The sequence below is a fragment of the Dendrobates tinctorius genome, unplaced genomic scaffold (genome assembly GCF_039654945.1).
Source record: "Dendrobates tinctorius isolate UK_male_01 unplaced genomic scaffold, ASM3965494v1 ptg000044l, whole genome shotgun sequence".
NCBI lineage: Eukaryota > Metazoa > Chordata > Amphibia > Anura > Dendrobatidae > Dendrobates > Dendrobates tinctorius.
In genome coordinates, this window is record NW_027361712.1 from 19,382,940 (window position 1) to 19,401,296 (window position 18,357).

Genomic DNA, 18,357 nt, shown 5'->3' on the forward strand with positions numbered 1-18,357 from the left:
ATTGTCTGCTCCATCACCCCATCACTCCCCTCATTCCCTGCTCCATCACCCCATCACTCCCCTCATTGCCTGCTCCATCACCCCCCTCATTGCCTGCTCCATCACCCCATCACTCCCCTCATTGCCTGCTCCATCACCCCATCACTGCCTGCTCCATCACCCCATCACTCCCCTCACTGCCTGCTCCATCACCCCATCACTGCCTGCTCCATCACCCCCATCATTGCCTGCTCCATCACCCCCATCATTGCCTGCTCCATCACCCCATCATTGTCTGCTCCTTCACCCCATCACTGCCTTCTAGACCATCACTCCCATCATTGCCTGCTCCATCATACACACATACACACACAGACATACATACATACACACAAGACACCACCTCTCTCCTCTCACCTGTCCGCAGCATCGCCCGAGCTTCCTCCCTCACACAGCAGCGGCCGCTGAATGATGACGTCATTCAGCGGCGCTCCTCTGTGTGAAACAGGAAGCGCGGCCTCCGGGCAGGAAGGACGGACCCTTGCCGCTCCTGCTATTCACTCTTGCAGGCAGCGGAGCTGCCGTGATCGCATCGCTCCCTGCCCGCCGCTGCACTGCAGGGTGGAATTGCTGCTGCCGCGCCGCCCCCACACACATGCCGCCTGGGGCGGACCGCCCCCCCCACCACGCTACGCCAGTGCCCTGGACCCCCAAAAAACCTTGGGCCTGGGGCGACCGCCCCATCCGCCCCTATTAAGATCCGCCATTGTCGCTGGGACATCGTTATGTGTAACGAGGCCTTAAGACTCATGCACTTTGACAACATGCCGAGATTTGCTGTGACCATTTTATATTCTTTACCAGAAACATACGATTGATGGATTTTCTAACTCACTTAGTCCTGCTGATGAGGTGCCACAAACAAACATAGCGGCTCGATTTTATAGGAGGTTGTACATAGTACTGATGCTCCTTCCATTCAAGTAAATGATACTGAGCTGTGTTACCAGTCACAATCACACTTGTAAGTATGGTACTGTCGTGCAAACAATGAAGGAAAGACATTTTCAAAAGTACCGCTGCCCTTTATTTGCTGGTCTTCTAAAAGGTCTACACACCACCAAACATTGAAGGCTTATTAATGTTTATGTCCAAAAGGAAAACTTTGGCCCCAATTCATCAAGAGTGGTGATTTTCTTATCAAACTTGATGAGGGGACATGGTGGCGTCAGATGCTCCTGATTCATGAAGAGATGCATGCCTTTTCATTAATCTGAAATGTCTGATAAGTGGCGTGCTCCACGCCACAAATCTGATTCCAATCATGGGCTGGAGTGAGATTTCTGGCTTAGGGAGCACCACAGATTGTCATGAATTAGAGAAGCTGTGGCGTAACGCCACCACATCCCCTTCCTGCCCCATCCATTTTGGCAGAACTGGGAGAAACTAGTGTTTAAACACCAAAAGTTGTAAAATTCTGGTGAAATTACATTGATGAATCAGGCCCTTCAACTTTTGGGGAACGTAAATACAATTTATGTGCAATAGTCCTTACAAGGGGCGGCTGATAAGTCTTTGGCTTTATGATTTTTTTTTGTTCCTATGGTAACGAATGTTACATCACATGAAAGCCTTGTGTATCTAATATATGTGTTCAAAATTTTGTGTTTTTAGCTTATGGCAACAGTGTCCTACGCATGCAGAAAAGCAAAATGGCGGAGTCCAATATGCTATTGACAGCAAATGGGAGCAGAGGAGTGATAAAATTCTTGTTTCTGCAAGGAAAGTCCGCAATGAACATTCATGGTGATATGCTGCAGACATTGGGGGATCAATGCACTTCATATTCTACTGGGTTGCCAAATTTAAAACGGGCCTGGACGACCGAGAGTGGTTGTTGTTCCGGAGATCGTCGATGCTGTGCACCAACCTTATACTGGAGAATCGGCGAATTTCAGCTAAAGCAATAGCAGACATCATGGGCATTTCCCATGAATGTGTTTGTGAAATTTTCCATGAACATTTGGACATAAAAGAGCCATCTGCAAAGTGGGTCCCCAAATGTTTGACAACAGATAAGGAAAGCATGCAAGTGAAAACTTCCTGATCCATCTGTCAGCATTTCTAGACTGCTAAGAACTTCCTGGATCGACTGGTCACTATGGACAAGACCTGGATTTACTTGCATGACCCTGAAACCAAGGAGCAGTCAAAAGATTGGAGACACAGTGGTTCTCCTCCTCCAAAGAAGTTCAGGGTGCAAAAATCAGCCACTAAGGTGATGTCGTCTGTGTTCTGGGATAAAGAAGGGCGTGCTGCTAGTGGACTACCTTCAAAAGGGTTCCACCATCAATGCAAGGTATTACATTGAACTTTTGGACCAACTGAAGGCAGCTCTGAAGGCCAAAAGGTGCGGAAGAGGTCCAAAGGACCTTGTAATTGGAATTCCTGCAAGACAAGCCTCCGTTCACACTGCACAAATGACGAAGGCAAAACTGGCAGAGCTGGGGTTCCAGCTGGTTGACCACCCACCTTATTCACCAAATCTAGCTCCCTCCGACTATCATCTGTTTCCAAACCTGAAGAGACACCAAGTTTACCAAATTTCACACCATTTCTGATGCCATGACTGTTATGAATGCCTGGTTTAAGGCACAACCAAAATACATATTTTTGCAAGGCTTACAGAACTTGTAAGAAGTGTGTTGACATCAGCGGAGAGTATGTGGAATAAATATAAAGTTTCATCTTCCCCATCTCGTTTCTTTCTTGGTAAAGCCAAAGACTTATCAGTAGCCCCTCGTAGTATGCAGAAAAAAAAACTAAATTACATGTAAATAATAAATACAAAAAGGTGTACCAAAGTAAATTATTATAGGTAGAACATAAATTTCTTTTTTTTTATTCAAATAGACCATTCCTCAGAAAAATATGTTTGTAATCATTGCACTAGTCCTGAATTACAACAACTTCATCCTCATCCTCCTCCTCGAGATCATCTTCCTCTTCATCCAGACATACTTCAACTTCAAAAGGTTCTTTAGATTTGTAACAAAACCAATCTATTATCTCCTTTCGACTTAAACCAGAATTTTTAATAAGTGAATTTAAGTCTTCCTCTTGTATACAATGATGAGTATCCCAGTATCTCTCTAGTATTTCATAGTTTTTTTGTGGAGCAGACAGATTATGGTCCTGATAAAAATGCTCTGAATGTGGAGAAGCTACCATTGTAGAAGTTGATTTTAATTTGCTATGTGCAGATTGTGGTGTCCCTGAAGGCGTTGCATATATATTAGAATGTATTTCTGTTACTTTTTGCATAGGTATTCCTGAGCATGGTTCTGTTAATTTTATTACTGGGCTACCGGCTATAGAATGTTCTGGTGATTTTAACACTTTACCTGCAGGCTGATTTTCTGATTCCTGTGCTCCCAATTCAGGAGCCAATGTTACAACTTCAGAATGTTCTCCAGAGTTATGTTCACTCGATCTTCCATTCTGATTTACATAATACTGTGGTTCATCCAACCATTTGGGGCGTTCATTGTTGGTGCTATCACGGAACCACCTCAGCTGTCCATGTTTAAGTGCATAACGTGTATCTCCAAACCACTGGATGATGTCTGCTCTTGGCAGTCCAGTTAATTCCTCCAGGTGTTTGTAGTCTTCACGTCGAGCCCACTGACACTGCAAAAAAAAGGATTTTAGTATTGCCAATTGTTCTTTGGTTTTTCGCTGTCGTCGTATAACTCGTGTGTAATAGTCTTCTCCAAGAAGCCCTCCACTGTTTACATTAGACCCATGAGCTTGCACTCCCTGACAATCATAAATATGCCAAGATGAAGACAACATTTTACGGGTGTCTTCATTAATGAAAGGAGAAAGCCTAAATGAGTTTGTTTCAGGCTCATGCTTGACTTGGCTTATAAGTACCAGTTTTGGTTCAGGAGTCATGTCAGTAGCGGTTTTACAATGTCCATAAGTGCCTGGTGAGTCATTGCTTGAGCTTTCCTTCATTTGTTCATTCCTCAGCTCTAGGGTTCTTTGTTCAGGTCTCTCAGGTGTCTCACTTAATTTCAGTTTCTTAGTTTCTGGGGCCACATCACAAGGAGTGTGTGGAAGTATCGCTTTCACTGCATCACGCTTTGGTGATGGAACTGAAGATTTTTCTAAATTCCTGAAACCAGATTTCTTGGCTACTGCAATCAAAGGCTTGAAATGTAACTGATCCTGATTGTAGACCAAACGTGAACGTGTCTCTTCAATTTCCTCCGAGGACCAGCTGATACCACAGCGAATACGTTGTACCATAAACCAGGCTTTAACTTTTTCCATTTGTAGTCCATATCGTAAGCAAAGCAAAGCAATTTCTGGCATTGTAGGATAAGGAAAGTAACTAAAAGTATGGATAAGCTGTGGATGATCATCCAACTCACTGGTGAGCTCTGCCTGTGTCCAAATCAACTGAAGGTCATCAGAAATAGGAGGCAGGCACACAAGTCCTGGAGTGTCTTCTGGGTACACACCAGATGCATTGGTGGCTGTGGGAGACATGGTCCAATTAGAAGGGTGGAATCATAAAGCAGGTTGTGATTTTCATTAGAAATGAATCTTGACCAATTTTCTTGCTCTTTGGATTTTCTACACAAGAAGAAGAAAAGCATGTTAGATTGTAAAAAACAAAAGATTAACAGACTTTTATATTTTCCAGCCAATGTTAATGAAATCCTACTGACTACAAACAACTAATATGTTACATTCATCTATTTGATAAGTTGTAGTTAAGGCTTAGAATTTCATTACTCCCAATAAAATAGTAATAAATATGAATATAAGCACTTAATAGAGGCAATGTGGCTGAGGTCTGGAAATTTAGAAAGAACCTGTCAAGTCAGATGCTAATAACCTGCAGATATAAAATTAATCTGTAGGTTATTAGCATTAGAAAGGTGCCCAGGATCAAACAAACTTATTTCTTACAGGAGTTGCCGGCTTTCAGTCATTCAGGTGTGCCGCCGTCATGGCTGTACGACTGAAAGATGTTAGCTCCCAGAAAGAATACAGTTTGTTTTCTCCCAAGTACTGCACTTCAATATGGTGGCAGAGCACCTTCCTATCGCTATTAACCTGCAGATTAACCCCTTTTGTGTAGGTTAGTCTTATCTAACGTAACAGATTCACCTTAAATACAGAGTTAAATAATCAATGTAAATATACAAATTCATTAAAGGCATCCTCTATTACTTGGACAATCCCTTCTAAAAGGGAAGTTATAATCAGAAAAATACCTATTCAAATCAGGTTTTTATGTTAAATTTATTAAAAAGAAAAAAAAAGCAATATTGTTTAATTTTCTCTCCACAGCTTTATGGAGGGCTTATTGTAGTTTTGAATAGCATCATTGATTTTATCACATAATGTATTGGAAAAACTGGGTAAAAAAAATTGCAGTGAGATTCTGTTTAGTTTTAAAATTATTTTTTTCCTAAACATTTCCCATAAAAAAAAAAAAAAAAAAAAAAAAAAAAAAGGCTTTTTCTAGGACGCTTAACTTTAATTTCCAGTCATGGAGTTGTGCGAGAGCTTGTTTTCTTCCAGAACGAACTGATATTTTTATTGTTTCCATATTGGGACAGATACGTTTTCTCCACTTCTTATTGCAATTTTTTTGCAGCATCAAACTCCTATAAGCAATATTGATGTATTGCAATTCTTTGTATTTACCAATCATAGTAATAATTTTATAATTTGATAGAAAAGACTTTATGGATGTGGCAATACCACATACATAATCTAATGCAAGTCTATGGGGAATATCCGCACAGAAAACTCTGCGTATCCGGAATAGAAATTAACATGATGCAGATTTAAAACACGTGCCGCAGGTCAGAGTAAAAAAAAAAAAATGAAAAAAAAGCACATTGGGGACAAGCTCCCATCCACTCTGCCAAAACTGTAGGACGGCAGTGTCAAAAACGCATCAAAAGCTCACCGTGGGAACATATCCTTAGAGGCAGATCCTGGTTACGGATCACAGCCATTAACTGCCAAGTATGTGGTAGGCTGAATGTGCTGCAAATGTTGGAAAGGGACTAAAAAATAATGTGTAACTTTCACACTGGCCACTGGGGTTTGTTTAGACTCATACTTCCTGTCCCTTCATGAAGAATTTTCAACAAGGATCCATATTACTAGAGGCAAGATTAGAATGACTGATAGCGCCTCCAAAAACATCTAATATCACAGGATACACCAATCAGAACAAGGTAAAGCCACAATTAACCCTACTTCCCCTTAATTAACAAAGGCCTTACACTCAACCAAAGATTGGGTAGTTATCAGACCGTTGTGACTATATGCATATGGCTGTTTCCTGAAACAATATGAAGTTTGGCCCTGATTGAAAAAGATGCCAGTCCTAATGAGGCCATGCAGGAATAAGATGCAGCGAAAACAGTAAAAAGCGCATAACAATTAATGAATTCGGAGCAACTTATTAGTGGTGTGTGCCTTGCTAGAAATCTTACACTAATCAGGGTATGGAGAATGTAACAGATGGACATAGCTAAGCCCCGTCCCCCCCTCCCAGGTCCTACCATTTTGCAAGAGGTGCTTCAAACAACACCCAAAGTTGCACTTGTAGAACCTGGAGAATGGCAAAAGTTACAACATTTTTGAGCAACTCAGCATTGTGCAAATCTTGCAACTTTCAGTGTTTCATGACGGTTTTCTGGCGAGAACACTTTGATTGTCACCTTTTTTACCTCAGTAACTGTAAGTCAAAAACCATGAGTGGAATAGTCAGAGGGAAAGTACACTAAAGGGAACACTAGAATACCATTGTGGAATGGGTTTGGAACAATAAAACATAAAAATAATCAATATAAATTAATAACCCTTAGAGGTCTGGATTTGGAATTGTTCTCAAAATCAAAGTGGAAAATCAAATTACTGGCTGATCCACCATCAGTGGAAAAGCCTCAAGACAAGGAAATGATGCTCAATAGTGTGTGCGGCCTCCATGTGCCTGTATGATCTCCCTACAACGCCTGTGCATGGTCCTGATCAGGCGGCAGATATTCTCCTGAGGGATTGTCTAACAGACCTGGATTAAAGCATCAGTAAACTACTGGACAGTCTGTGGTGCAACTTGGCATTGGTGGATGGAACGAGACATGATGTCCCAGATGTGCACGATTGGATTGAGGTCTGGGGAACAGGCAGGCCAGTCCATAGCATCAATGCCTTCATCATGCAGGAACTGCTGACACACTTCAGGTCTAGCATTGTCAGAAGGAACTCAGGGCCCTCTGCAACTACATATTGTCTCACAATGGGTCTGAGCAATGCCAATTCCATTGTAGCTTTGTACACAATAACCCCTTTGAGACCTTGCCTTTGTTTGAGTTTCTGTTTTTCGCTCACCTTCTTCCCAGAGCCATAACTTTTTTATTTTTCCGTCAATATGGCCATGTGAGGGCTTGTTTTTTGCGGGACGAGTTGTACTTTAAAACACCATTGGTTTTACCATATCGTGTACTCAAAAACGGGAAAAAAAAATTCCAAGTGCGGTGAAATTGCAAAAAAGTGCAATTCCACATCGGTTTTTTGGATTTATTTTTTTACCATGTTCACCAAATGCTCAAACTAACCTGACATTATGATTCTCCAGGTCACTCATAGACACCAAACATGTCTAGGTTCTTTTTTATTTAAGTAGAGAAGAAAAAAAAATTTGTTAAAAAAAAAAAAAATTGTGCCATTTTCCGATACCCGTAGCGTCTCCATTTTTTGTGATTTCGGGTTGGGTGAGGACTTATTTTTTTGCGTGCCGAGCTGACGTTTTTAATGGTACCATTTTGATGCAGATACGATCTTTTCATTGCACGTTATTGCGTTTTAATGCAAATTTCACATTGCCAAAAAAACATAGTTCTGGCATTTTAACTTTTTTCTCACTACACCATTTAGCAATCAGGTCAATAATTTCTTTAATGATAGATCAGGCGATTCTGAATTCAGTTATACCAAATATGTGTATGTTTGATTTTTTATTGTTTTATTTTGAATTATTTTTTTAATATTTTCAAAAACTTTTTATCTTTTTTTTTACTTTTGGCATGCTTCAATAGTCTCCATGGCAGACTAGAAGCTGCCATAACCCGATCGGCTCTGCTACATATAGGCGATGATCTGATCGCCTCTGTGTGTAGCAGAATTATTCACTTCCTATGAGCGCTGACCACCGCGTGACAACCATAAGTCTCCAGAAGACTTCTGGTTGTCATGCCAACGAACAGGTGAACCGCAATCACGTGACTAGGTCACCGATGCGCGGATTTCTGGCCCGATGGCCGGAAGCGCGAGTTAAATGCCGCGGGTGGATCGCAATTCCAGTGGAATCTGTCAATAGGTTTTTGCTATGTAATTTGAGAGCATCATGAAGTAGAGGTTGAGAGTCTGCTTCAAGTGATGTGTCACTTACTAGGCTGTCTTGGCCGTTTCAATAAAAGCAGTGTTATATAAGCAGGAGATCATCATTACAGGACTTCTTGTCTTGTGCTATGTAGTCCTCCTGCTCTTTGTAACCCCACCCCTACCACTCATTGGCAGCTTTCTTTCAATTTTTACAATGTACTCAGAAATCTGCCAATCAGTGGTGTGGGCAGGGCTATACAGAGCTCAGCATTCAGACAGTTGCTATGTTTGCAGAAAAAAAAAAGAAAACCTTGATTTATCAGAATGACCGCACACAGACCGGAAAGTGACATAGCTGGAACCAGGGTCTCCGCTCCTATATCATGCACATGGAAACATGAGATGCAATGAAATTAAACTGAAAGGGAAAAAATACAGATCAGGCTAGTTTCACACTTGCTTTTTTTTGCAGCGCGTTTTTCCCGCAAAAAAACGCATTGAAAAAACGCATACAAAAGCATACAACTGCTGCGTTTTTTTCAAGCATTTTTATGAGCATGCATGAAAAAAACGCAGCGTTTTTATGCGTTTGTATGCGTTTTTAGTGCGTTTTTACCGCGTTTGCGTTTTTTTTCCAACATTAGGTGGCCCCTCACACTAACCCAAACCATGACTTTACTAACCCTAACCCTGACCCTAACCCTGACCCTGACCCTTAACCAAATCATACTTAACCCTAACCCAAACCCTAAACCCTAACTAACCCTAACCCTTAACAAAACCATACTTAACCCTAACCCTGACCCTAACCCTGACCATAACCCTAACCCTGACCCTAACCCTGACCCTAACCCTTAACCAAACCATACTTAACCCTAATCCTGACCCTAACCCTGACCCTAACCCTTAACAAAACCATACTTAACCCTAACCCTGACCCTAACCCTAACCCTGACCCTAACCCTTAACCAAACCATACTTAACCCTAATCCTGACCCTAACCCTGACCCTAACCCTTAACAAAACCATACTTAACCCTAACCCTGACCCTAACCCTTAACAAAACCATACTTAACCCTAACCCTGACCCTAACCCTGACCCTAACCCTTAACCAAACCATACTTAACCCTAATCCTGACCCTAACCCTGACCCTAACCCTTAACAAAACCATACTTAACCCTAACCCTGACCCTAACCCTAACCCTGACCCTAACCCTTAACCAAACCATACTTAACCCTAATCCTGACCCTAACCCTTAACCAAACCATACTTAACCCTAACCCTGACCCAAACCCCAACCCTAACCCTGACCCTAACCCTAAACCCCCTTAACTAACCCTAACTCTAACCCAAACCCCTAAATTCCATGGTTAAAAAAAAAAAACGCATATGCAAAAAAACGCATACATGAGCATGCCAGTGCGCACATATGCGCATCCATAGGCTATAATGGCCATTTTTAGCGCAAAACATGCGCATATGTGCGCATGCGCTTTTTTGCAGGGCCAAAAAATGCAACATGCTGCGTCTGGAAAATACAAACGCACACCCCAAAAAAACGCAGCGCATGAAAATCGCATACATGCGCTTACAAGCGCGCAGGTATGCGCACCCATGTTAAATATAGGGGAAAAAACGCATGCGCACATATGCGTTTTTTTTCCAGCGCTAAAAAACGCAAATGTGAAACCAGCCTCAGATATTAGATAAAACTTTTTGACAGTGAGGGTGATCAATGAGTGGAACAGGCTGCCACGAAAGGTGGCGAGGAGTTCTTCGGAACAGAACAGTCACAGACCACTGCTGGCTCCCCCAGTTAAGCAGCAGTTACGCCCTGTCAATAGGGCTTAACCCCTTCACCCCCAAGGGTGGTTTGCACGTTCATGACCGGGCCAATTTTTACAATTCTGACAACTGTACCTTTATGAGGTCATAACTCTGGAAAGCTTCCATGGATCCCGGTGATTCTGACATTGTTTTCTCGTGACATATTGTACTTCATGTTAGTGGTAAAATTTCATTCAAATAACTTGCGTTTATTTGTGAGAAAAACGGAAATTTGGCGAAAATTTTGAAAATTTCGCAATTTTCCAACTTTGAATTTTTATGCCCTTAAATCACAGAGATACGGCACACAAAAAACTTGATAACTAACATTTCCCACATTTACTTTACATCAGCACAATTTTGGAACCAAAATTTTTTTTTGTTAGGAAGTTATAAGGGTTAAAAGTTGACCAGCGATTTCTCATTTTTACAACACCATTTTATTTTTAGGACCACATCACATCTGAAGCCACTTTGAGGGGTCTATATGATAGAAAATACCCAAAAGTGACACCATTCTAAAAACTGCACCCCTTAAAGTGCTCAAAACCACATTCAAGAAGTTTATTAACCCTTTAGGTGCATCACAGGAATTTTTTTGAATATTTAAAAAAAAAAATGAACATCTAACTTTTTCATAATAAATATAAAATACTTCAGGTTCAATTTTTTTTATTTTACCAAGGGTAACAGGAGAAATTGGACTGCAAAAGTTATTGTGCAATTTGTCCTGAGTACGCAGATACCTGATATGTCGGGGGGAACCACTGTTTCGGTGCATGGCAGAGCTCAGAATGGAAGGAGCGCCGTTTGACTTTTTCAATGCAAAATTGGCTGGAATTCAGATTGGACGCAATATCACGTTTGGAGAGTCCCTGATGTACCTAAACAGTGGAAACCACCTACAAGTGACCCCATTTTGGAAACTAGACCCCCCAAGGAACTTATCTAGATATGTGGTGAGAACTTTGAACCCACAAGGGCTTTACAGAAGTTTATAACGTACAGCGGTACAATTAAAAAATCATATTTTTTCCACAAAAATGATCTTTTCACCCCAATTTTTATTTTCCCAAGGGTAACAGGACCCTAAAAGTTATTGTGCAATTTGTCCTGAGTACGCTGATACCCCACATGTGGGGGTAAACCACTATTTGGGCGCATGGCAGAGCTCGGAAGGGAAGCAGCGCCATTTGACGTTTTTGGCTGGAATTGAGATCGGACATCATGTCGCGTTTGGAAAACCCCTGATGTACCAAAACAGTGGAAACCCCCCACAAATGACACCATTTTGGAAACTAGACCCCCTAAGGAACTTATCTAGATGTGTGGTGAGCACTTTGACCCCCCCAGTGCATCACAGAAGTTTATAATGCCCGGGCGTGAAAATAAAAAATTCGTATTTTTTCCACAAACATTTAGTCACCATTTTTTTTATTTTCCCAAGGGTACCAGGAGAAATTGGACCCCAAAAGTTGTTGTCCAATTTGTCCTGAGTATGCTGATACCCCATATGTGGGAGAAAACTACTGTATGGGCACATGTCGGGGCTCGGAAGGGAAGTAGTGACGTTTTGGAATGCAGACTTTGATGGAATGGTCTGCGGGTGTCATGTGTGTTTGGAGAGCCCCTGATGTACCTAAACTATTGAAACTCCCCACAAGTGACCCCATTTTGGACACTAGACCCCCCACGGAACTTATCTAGATGTGTGGTGAGCACTTTGAACCCTCAAGTGCTTCACAGAAGTTTATAACACTCGGACGTGAAAATAAAAAAATCATTTTTTTCCACAAAAATGATATTTTTGCCCCCAATTTTTTATTTTCCTAAGGGTAACAGGAGAAATTGGACCCCAAAAATTGTTTTGCAATTTGTCCTGAGTAGGCTGATACCCTACATGTGGGGGTAAAACACTGTTTGGGCGCATGGCAGAGCTTGGAAGGGAAGGAGCACCATTTGACTTTTTCAACTCAGAATTGGCTGGAATTGAGATCAGACGCCATGTTGCATTTGGAGAGCCCCTGATGTGCCCAAACAGTGGAAACCCCCAATTATAACTCCAACCCTAACCCCAACACACCCCTAACCCTAATCTGAGCCCTAACCCTAGCCCTAACGGGAAAATGGAGATAAATACTTTTTTTTTTAATTTTATTATTTTTCCCTAACTAAGGGGGTGATATCGGGGGGGGTTTGATTTACTATTTATGGCGGTTTTTATATTTGGCAGCTGTCGCACGCTAAAAGACGCTTTTTATTATAAAAATAGTTTATGCATCACCACATATTGAGAGCTATAATTTTTCCGTATTTTGACCCACCGAGTCATGTGAGGTCTTATTTTTTGCGGGACGAGTTGACGTTTTTATTGGTACCATTTTCGGGCACGTGACATTTTTTGATCGCTTTTTATTCCTATTTTTGGGACGCAGAATGAACAAAAACCAGCGTTTCATGAATTTTACACCGTTCCGCGTGCGGTAAAATTGATAAAGCGGTTTTATTCTTTATATGCGTCTTTTTGATCGCGCGTTATTACACTTTTTGTTTGGCGGTATGATAATAAATCATTATTTTTTGCTTCGTTTTTTATTTTTTAAGGGGTTCGCTAAAGGGGTTAACTAATGGGACAGTTTTATAGGGCGGGTCATTACGGACGCGGCGATACCTAATATGTGTACTTTTGTTTTTTTTTTATTATTTCCAAAAAATGGATTTATTGGGGGAATATTTTTTTTTTTTCTAATTTATTTGGCGATTTTTTTTTAAATTATTTTAACACTTTTTTTTATTTTTTTTTTTTACTTTATTAAATAGTCCCAGATGGGACATCAATGTCCTGTGACAGATCGCTGATCTGTCACATCACAGATCACTGTGACAGATCAGCGATCTGACACAGGCACTGCAGAAGGCTTCCTCATGCCTGCGCTTTGCAGGCACTGAGGAATCCAGCTTCCTCAGGCCCCCGTCGCCATCTTGGATTCGGGGGCCTGGAGGAAAGGAGCCCCCCGCAGCAGCGCTGCACATTGCGCTGCCGTGGGGGGCTCAGGGAAGCACGGAGGGAGGCCGCTCCCTGCCGATGCTTCCCTTTAACCCCCGGTGTGCAAGGGGTTAACGTGTCGGGGGCGGTCCGTGACCGCCCCTGACACATTGTGCCGGGTGTCAGTTGTGATAATCAGCTGACACCCGGCCGCGATCAGCGGCGCTCACCACGTGGGCGCCGCTGATTGCGCTGACGTACTATCCCGTCCATGGGCATAGGGGCCCAGGTCCCATGGACGGGATAGTACGTCGGATGGAAGAAAGGGGTTAAAAGAAGCCACTTCTCTGTTGACGTCAGCTGAATCAGCCAGCAGGAGTAGTCTGTGACTGTTCTGTGCCAGCGAAGAATGGCGCTGCACACAACACGCAGGCACATAGCAACTACCACCTGCCTGTTAGTTTTTGTTTTTTTTTTTTCCAAAGTTCCGGTTATCCCCTTTTAATCTTCCTTCAGCTACTGGGGGCCTGCCATTTGCCTTTGTTGGTGGCTCTCCGACAGCATCGCCTACACTGTGGCTGCCTCCATCTGTGATCTGGGCACGCCCCTTGGACTGTACTGGTCACAGCTGTCCGAGGAGATCAATGCCATTTGATTGAAGCCTGCAGCTATGCTGTGAGCTTCACTTTCCCCCTGTCAACATCCACAGTGCGAGCAGTGACAGGAGGTCCAGGATGAGGTGAGTATTGGAGGAACTGAGCAGTGTTCACAGCCTGACAGGAGTAGTACAGTACCAGGCTTCTGATGACCGCTCCCCTCTGCTGTCACTGCAGGTGTTTAGAGAGCAGCAGAGTAATCATCACTGACTCAGCTCTGCTATGTCACTGTAATACTCTGAAGGAAACTTACACTAACATAACCGACCATGTATCTAATGCCAACATGTGTGGTATGCCTCAGAGTATCTATATACAGTATATATCTCACACGTACAATATATACACGTTTATGTAGCAAGTCATACACACACACACACACACACACACGTACTAGATAGAGAGATAGAGTCCAGGTGCAAAGCTCCCAAAGGCAACCACCAAACCTTTTCAGTGCAAGAATCCAAAAAGCAGGAACAGCACACCGGTTTTTCAGTATAAATAAGAGCTGTTTATTTAGCCCATAAGTGCAATGTTTCGGTTCAGGAAGCGAACCTTTTTCAAGCATTTTTTTTGGAGGGCCGCACGGTGTTGGGCTGTGAGCACAACCCCCATCTGTGGACATCGAGCCCTCAGACCATCCTCATGGAGTCCGTTTCTAACCGTTTGTGCAGATGCATGCACATTTGTGGCCTGCTGGAGGTAATTTTGCAGGGCTCTGGCAGTGCTCCTCCTGTTTCTCCTTGCACAAAGGCGGAAGTAGCGGTCCTGCTGCTGGGTTGTTGCCCTCCTACGGCCCCCCCTCCACGTCTCCTGGTGTACTGGCCTGTCTCCTGGTAGCGCCTCCAGCCTCTGGACATTACGCTGACAGACACAGCAAACCTTGCCACAGCTCGCATTGATGTGCCATCCTGGATGACCTGCACTACCTGAGCCACTTGTGTGGGTTGTAGAGTCCGTCTCATGCTACCACGAGTGTGAAAGCACTACCAACATTCAAAAGTGACCAAAACATCAGACAGAAAGCATTGGTACTGAGATGTGGTCTGTGGTCCCCACCTGCAGAACCACTCCTTTATTGAGTATTTTGATAATTGCCAATAATTTCCATCTGTTGTCTATTCCATTTGCACAACAGCATGTTAAATTGATTGTCAATCAGTGTTGCTTCCTAAGGCCTGTTTCACACTTCCGTTTTTTGATGTCTGTCAAAATCCGCCAATTTTGGAAAAAACGGATCCGCCAAAAAAGGGGCGGATCCGTTTTTTTCCCCATAGACTTACATTAGCCGCGGATCTTGACTGACGGTCGTCTGTCTCACCCATTTTTTGACGGATCCGTCAAAATTTTAGCATCTCCCGGGCGGATGAGACGGACTCTGCAACGTTTTTTTTTTTGCTTGACGGTCTGCTATTTTGAAGTGCGCATGCCCGGAAGCTTTGCTCCGGGAACATTTTAACCATGAAATGGCATTCCGGGATCGGCGAAAATTCTCTCTCTCTCCTCCTTCCAGGCCGCGGTCGCTTTAAATTTACAGAACTTTTCATCTTCGCAGGATCCGTCCTAAAAAGCGGCCGCTGACATCCGTATGTCACAAAACGGAGGCGGATCTGTTTTTTTCCTTTTGGCGGATCTCAGCTGACCGCCGACAACGGAAATGTGAAACAGGCCTAAGTGGACAGTTTGATTCCACAGAAGTTTGATCTACTTGGAGTTAGATTCTACACATAATAATACCGGCAAAAAATCTCAAATGCCCATGCTATATGGCGACTCAACATGATACTTCAAACAAGGAGAAACAACGAGCATATATTGCCAAAAATTGAATGAAATGCGTATATCAAAAATTTTAATAATTTATCAATTAATTGTACAGAAACTATGTAATATATTAATTACAAAAATGCATGAGCATGTATCAAAATCATGTGACTAACTCCATGGGTCAATGAAATGACCAGAGAGTATGGGACCAGACTGCATTACAACACATGTATCAATAAAATTATCACCATTAAGGTTCTTAACCCCTTCACTACCAAGGGTGGTTTGCACGTTAACTCCCGGGCCAATTTTTACAATTCTGACCACTGTACCTTTATGAGGTCATAACTCTGGAACGCTTCCATGGATCCTGGTGATTCTGACATTGTTTTCTCGTGACATATTGTACTTCATGTTAGTGGTAAAATTGCATTCAAATAACTTGCGTTTATTTGTGAAAAAAACGGAAATTTGGCGAAAATTTTGAAAATTTCGCAATTTTCCAACTTTGAATTCTTATGCCCTTAAATCACAGCGATACGGCACACAAAAAACTTAATACATAACATTTCCCACATGCTTACTTTACATCAGCACAATTTTGGAACCAAAATTTTTTTTTGTTAGGAAGTTATAAGGGTTAAAAATTGACCAGCGATTTCTCATTTTTGCAACACCATTTTATTTTTAGGGACCACTTCACATTTGAAGCCACGATATGTGGGGGGGAACCACTGTTTCGGCGCATGGCAGACCTCAGTAGGGAAGGAGCGCCGTTTGACTTTTTCAATGCAAAATTGGCTGGAATTCAGATCGGACGCCATGTCGCGTTTGGAGAGCCCCTGATGTACCTAAACAGTGGAAACCCCCCAAGTGACCCCATTTTGGAAACTAGACCCCCCAAGGAACTTATCTAGATATGTGGTGAGAACTTTGAACCCACAAGGGCTTCACAGAAGTTTATAACGTACAGCGGTACAATTAAAAAATCATATTTTTTCCACAAAAATGATCTTTTCACCCCCAATTTTTATTTTTCCAAGGGTAACAGGACCCTAAAAGTTATTGTGCAATTTGTCCTGAGTACGCTGATACCCCATATGTGGGTGTAAATGACTATTTGGGCGCATAGCAGAGCTCGGAAGGGAAGCAGCGCCATTTGACGTTTTTGGCTAGATTTGAGATCGGACACCATGTCGCGATTGGAAAACCCCTGATGTACCAAAACAGTGGAAACCCCCTACAAGTGACCCCATTTTGGAATCTAGACCCCCCAAGGAACTTATCTAGATGTGTGGTGAGAACTTTGAACCCCCAAGGGCTTCACAGAAGTTTATAACGTACAGCAGTACAATTAAAAAATCATATTTTTTCCACAAAAATGAGCTTTTCACCCTCAATTCTTATTTTTCCAAAAGTAACAGGACCCTAAAAGATATTGTGCAATTTATCCTGAGTACGCTGATACCCCACATGTGGGTGTAAACCTCTATTTGGGCGCATGGCAGAGCTCGGAAGGGAAGCAGCGCCATTTGACGTTTTTGGCTGGAATTGAGATCGGACACCATGTCGCGTTAGGAAAGCCCCTGATGTACCAAAAGAGTAGAAACCCCCCACAAATGACACCATTTTGGAAACTAGACCCCCCCAAGGAACTTATCTAGATGTGTGGTGAGCACTTTGAACCCCCCAGTGCTTCACTGAAGTTCATAACGTCCGGGCGTGAAAATAAAAAAATCGTATTTTTTCCACAATCATCATCTTTTAGTCCCCATTTTTTTATTTTCCCAAGGGTAACAGGAGAAATTGGACCCCAAAAGTTGTTGTCCAATTTGTCCTGAGTACGCTGACACCCCATATGTGGGAGAAAACTACTGTATGGGGACACGTCGGGGCTCGGAAGGGAAGTAGTGACGTTTTGGAATGCAGACTTTGATGGAATGGTCTGTGGGTGTCATGTTGCCTTTGGAGAGCCCCTAATGTACCTAAACAGTGGAAACCCCCCACAAATGATCCCATTTTGGAAACTAGACCCCCTGAGGAACTTATCTAGATGTGTGGTGAGCACTTTGAACCCCCCAGTGCTTCACAGAAGTTTATAACGACCGGGCGTGAAAATAAAAAAAACATTTTTTTCCGCAAAATTATATTTTTGCCCCCAATTTTTTATTTTCCTAAGGGTAACAGGAGAAATTGGACCCCAAAAGTTGTTTTGTAATTTGTCCTGAGTAGGCTGATACCCTACATGTGGGGGTAAAACACTGATGTGCCCAAACAGTGGAAAGCCCCAATTCTAACTCCAACCCGAACCCCAGCACACCCCTAACCCTAATCTCAGCCCTAGCCCTAGCCCTAACCCTAGCCCTAACCCTAACCCTAGCCCTAACCCTAACCCTAGCGGGAAAATGGAAATAAATACATTTTCTTTTAGTTTTATTATTTTTCCCTAACTAAGGGGGTGATAACGGGGGGTTTGATTTACGATTTATGGCGGTTTTTATGTTTGGTGGCTGTCGCACGCTAAAAGACGCTTTTTATTGTAAAAATAGTTTTTGCATCACCACATATTGAGAGCTATAATTTTTCCGTATTTTGACCCACCAAGTCATGTGAGGTCTTATTTTTTGCGGGACGAGTTGACGTTTTTATTGGTACCATTTTCGGGCATGTGACATTTTTTGATCGCTTTTTATTTCGATTTTTGGGACGCAGAATGAA

General features: G+C 42.6%; 1 protein-coding gene across 3 annotated transcripts in view; it reads right to left on the reverse strand.

Annotated features, from left to right (window-relative positions):
- Positions 1 to 1,043: 1,043 nt before the first annotated feature.
- HOMEZ (homeobox and leucine zipper encoding) overlaps positions 1,044 to 18,357 on the reverse strand; it is a 50,988-nt gene continuing 33,674 nt past the window's right edge. For all 3 annotated transcript variants that reach the window (XM_073575385.1, XM_073575383.1, XM_073575384.1), the window contains exon 2: positions 1,044 to 4,623. In XM_073575385.1, the coding sequence (XP_073431486.1) occupies positions 2,929 to 4,536 (1,608 nt within the window). In that variant the 5' untranslated portion in view covers positions 4,537 to 4,623 and the 3' untranslated portion in view covers positions 1,044 to 2,928. The remainder of the gene's footprint in view (positions 4,624 to 18,357) is intronic.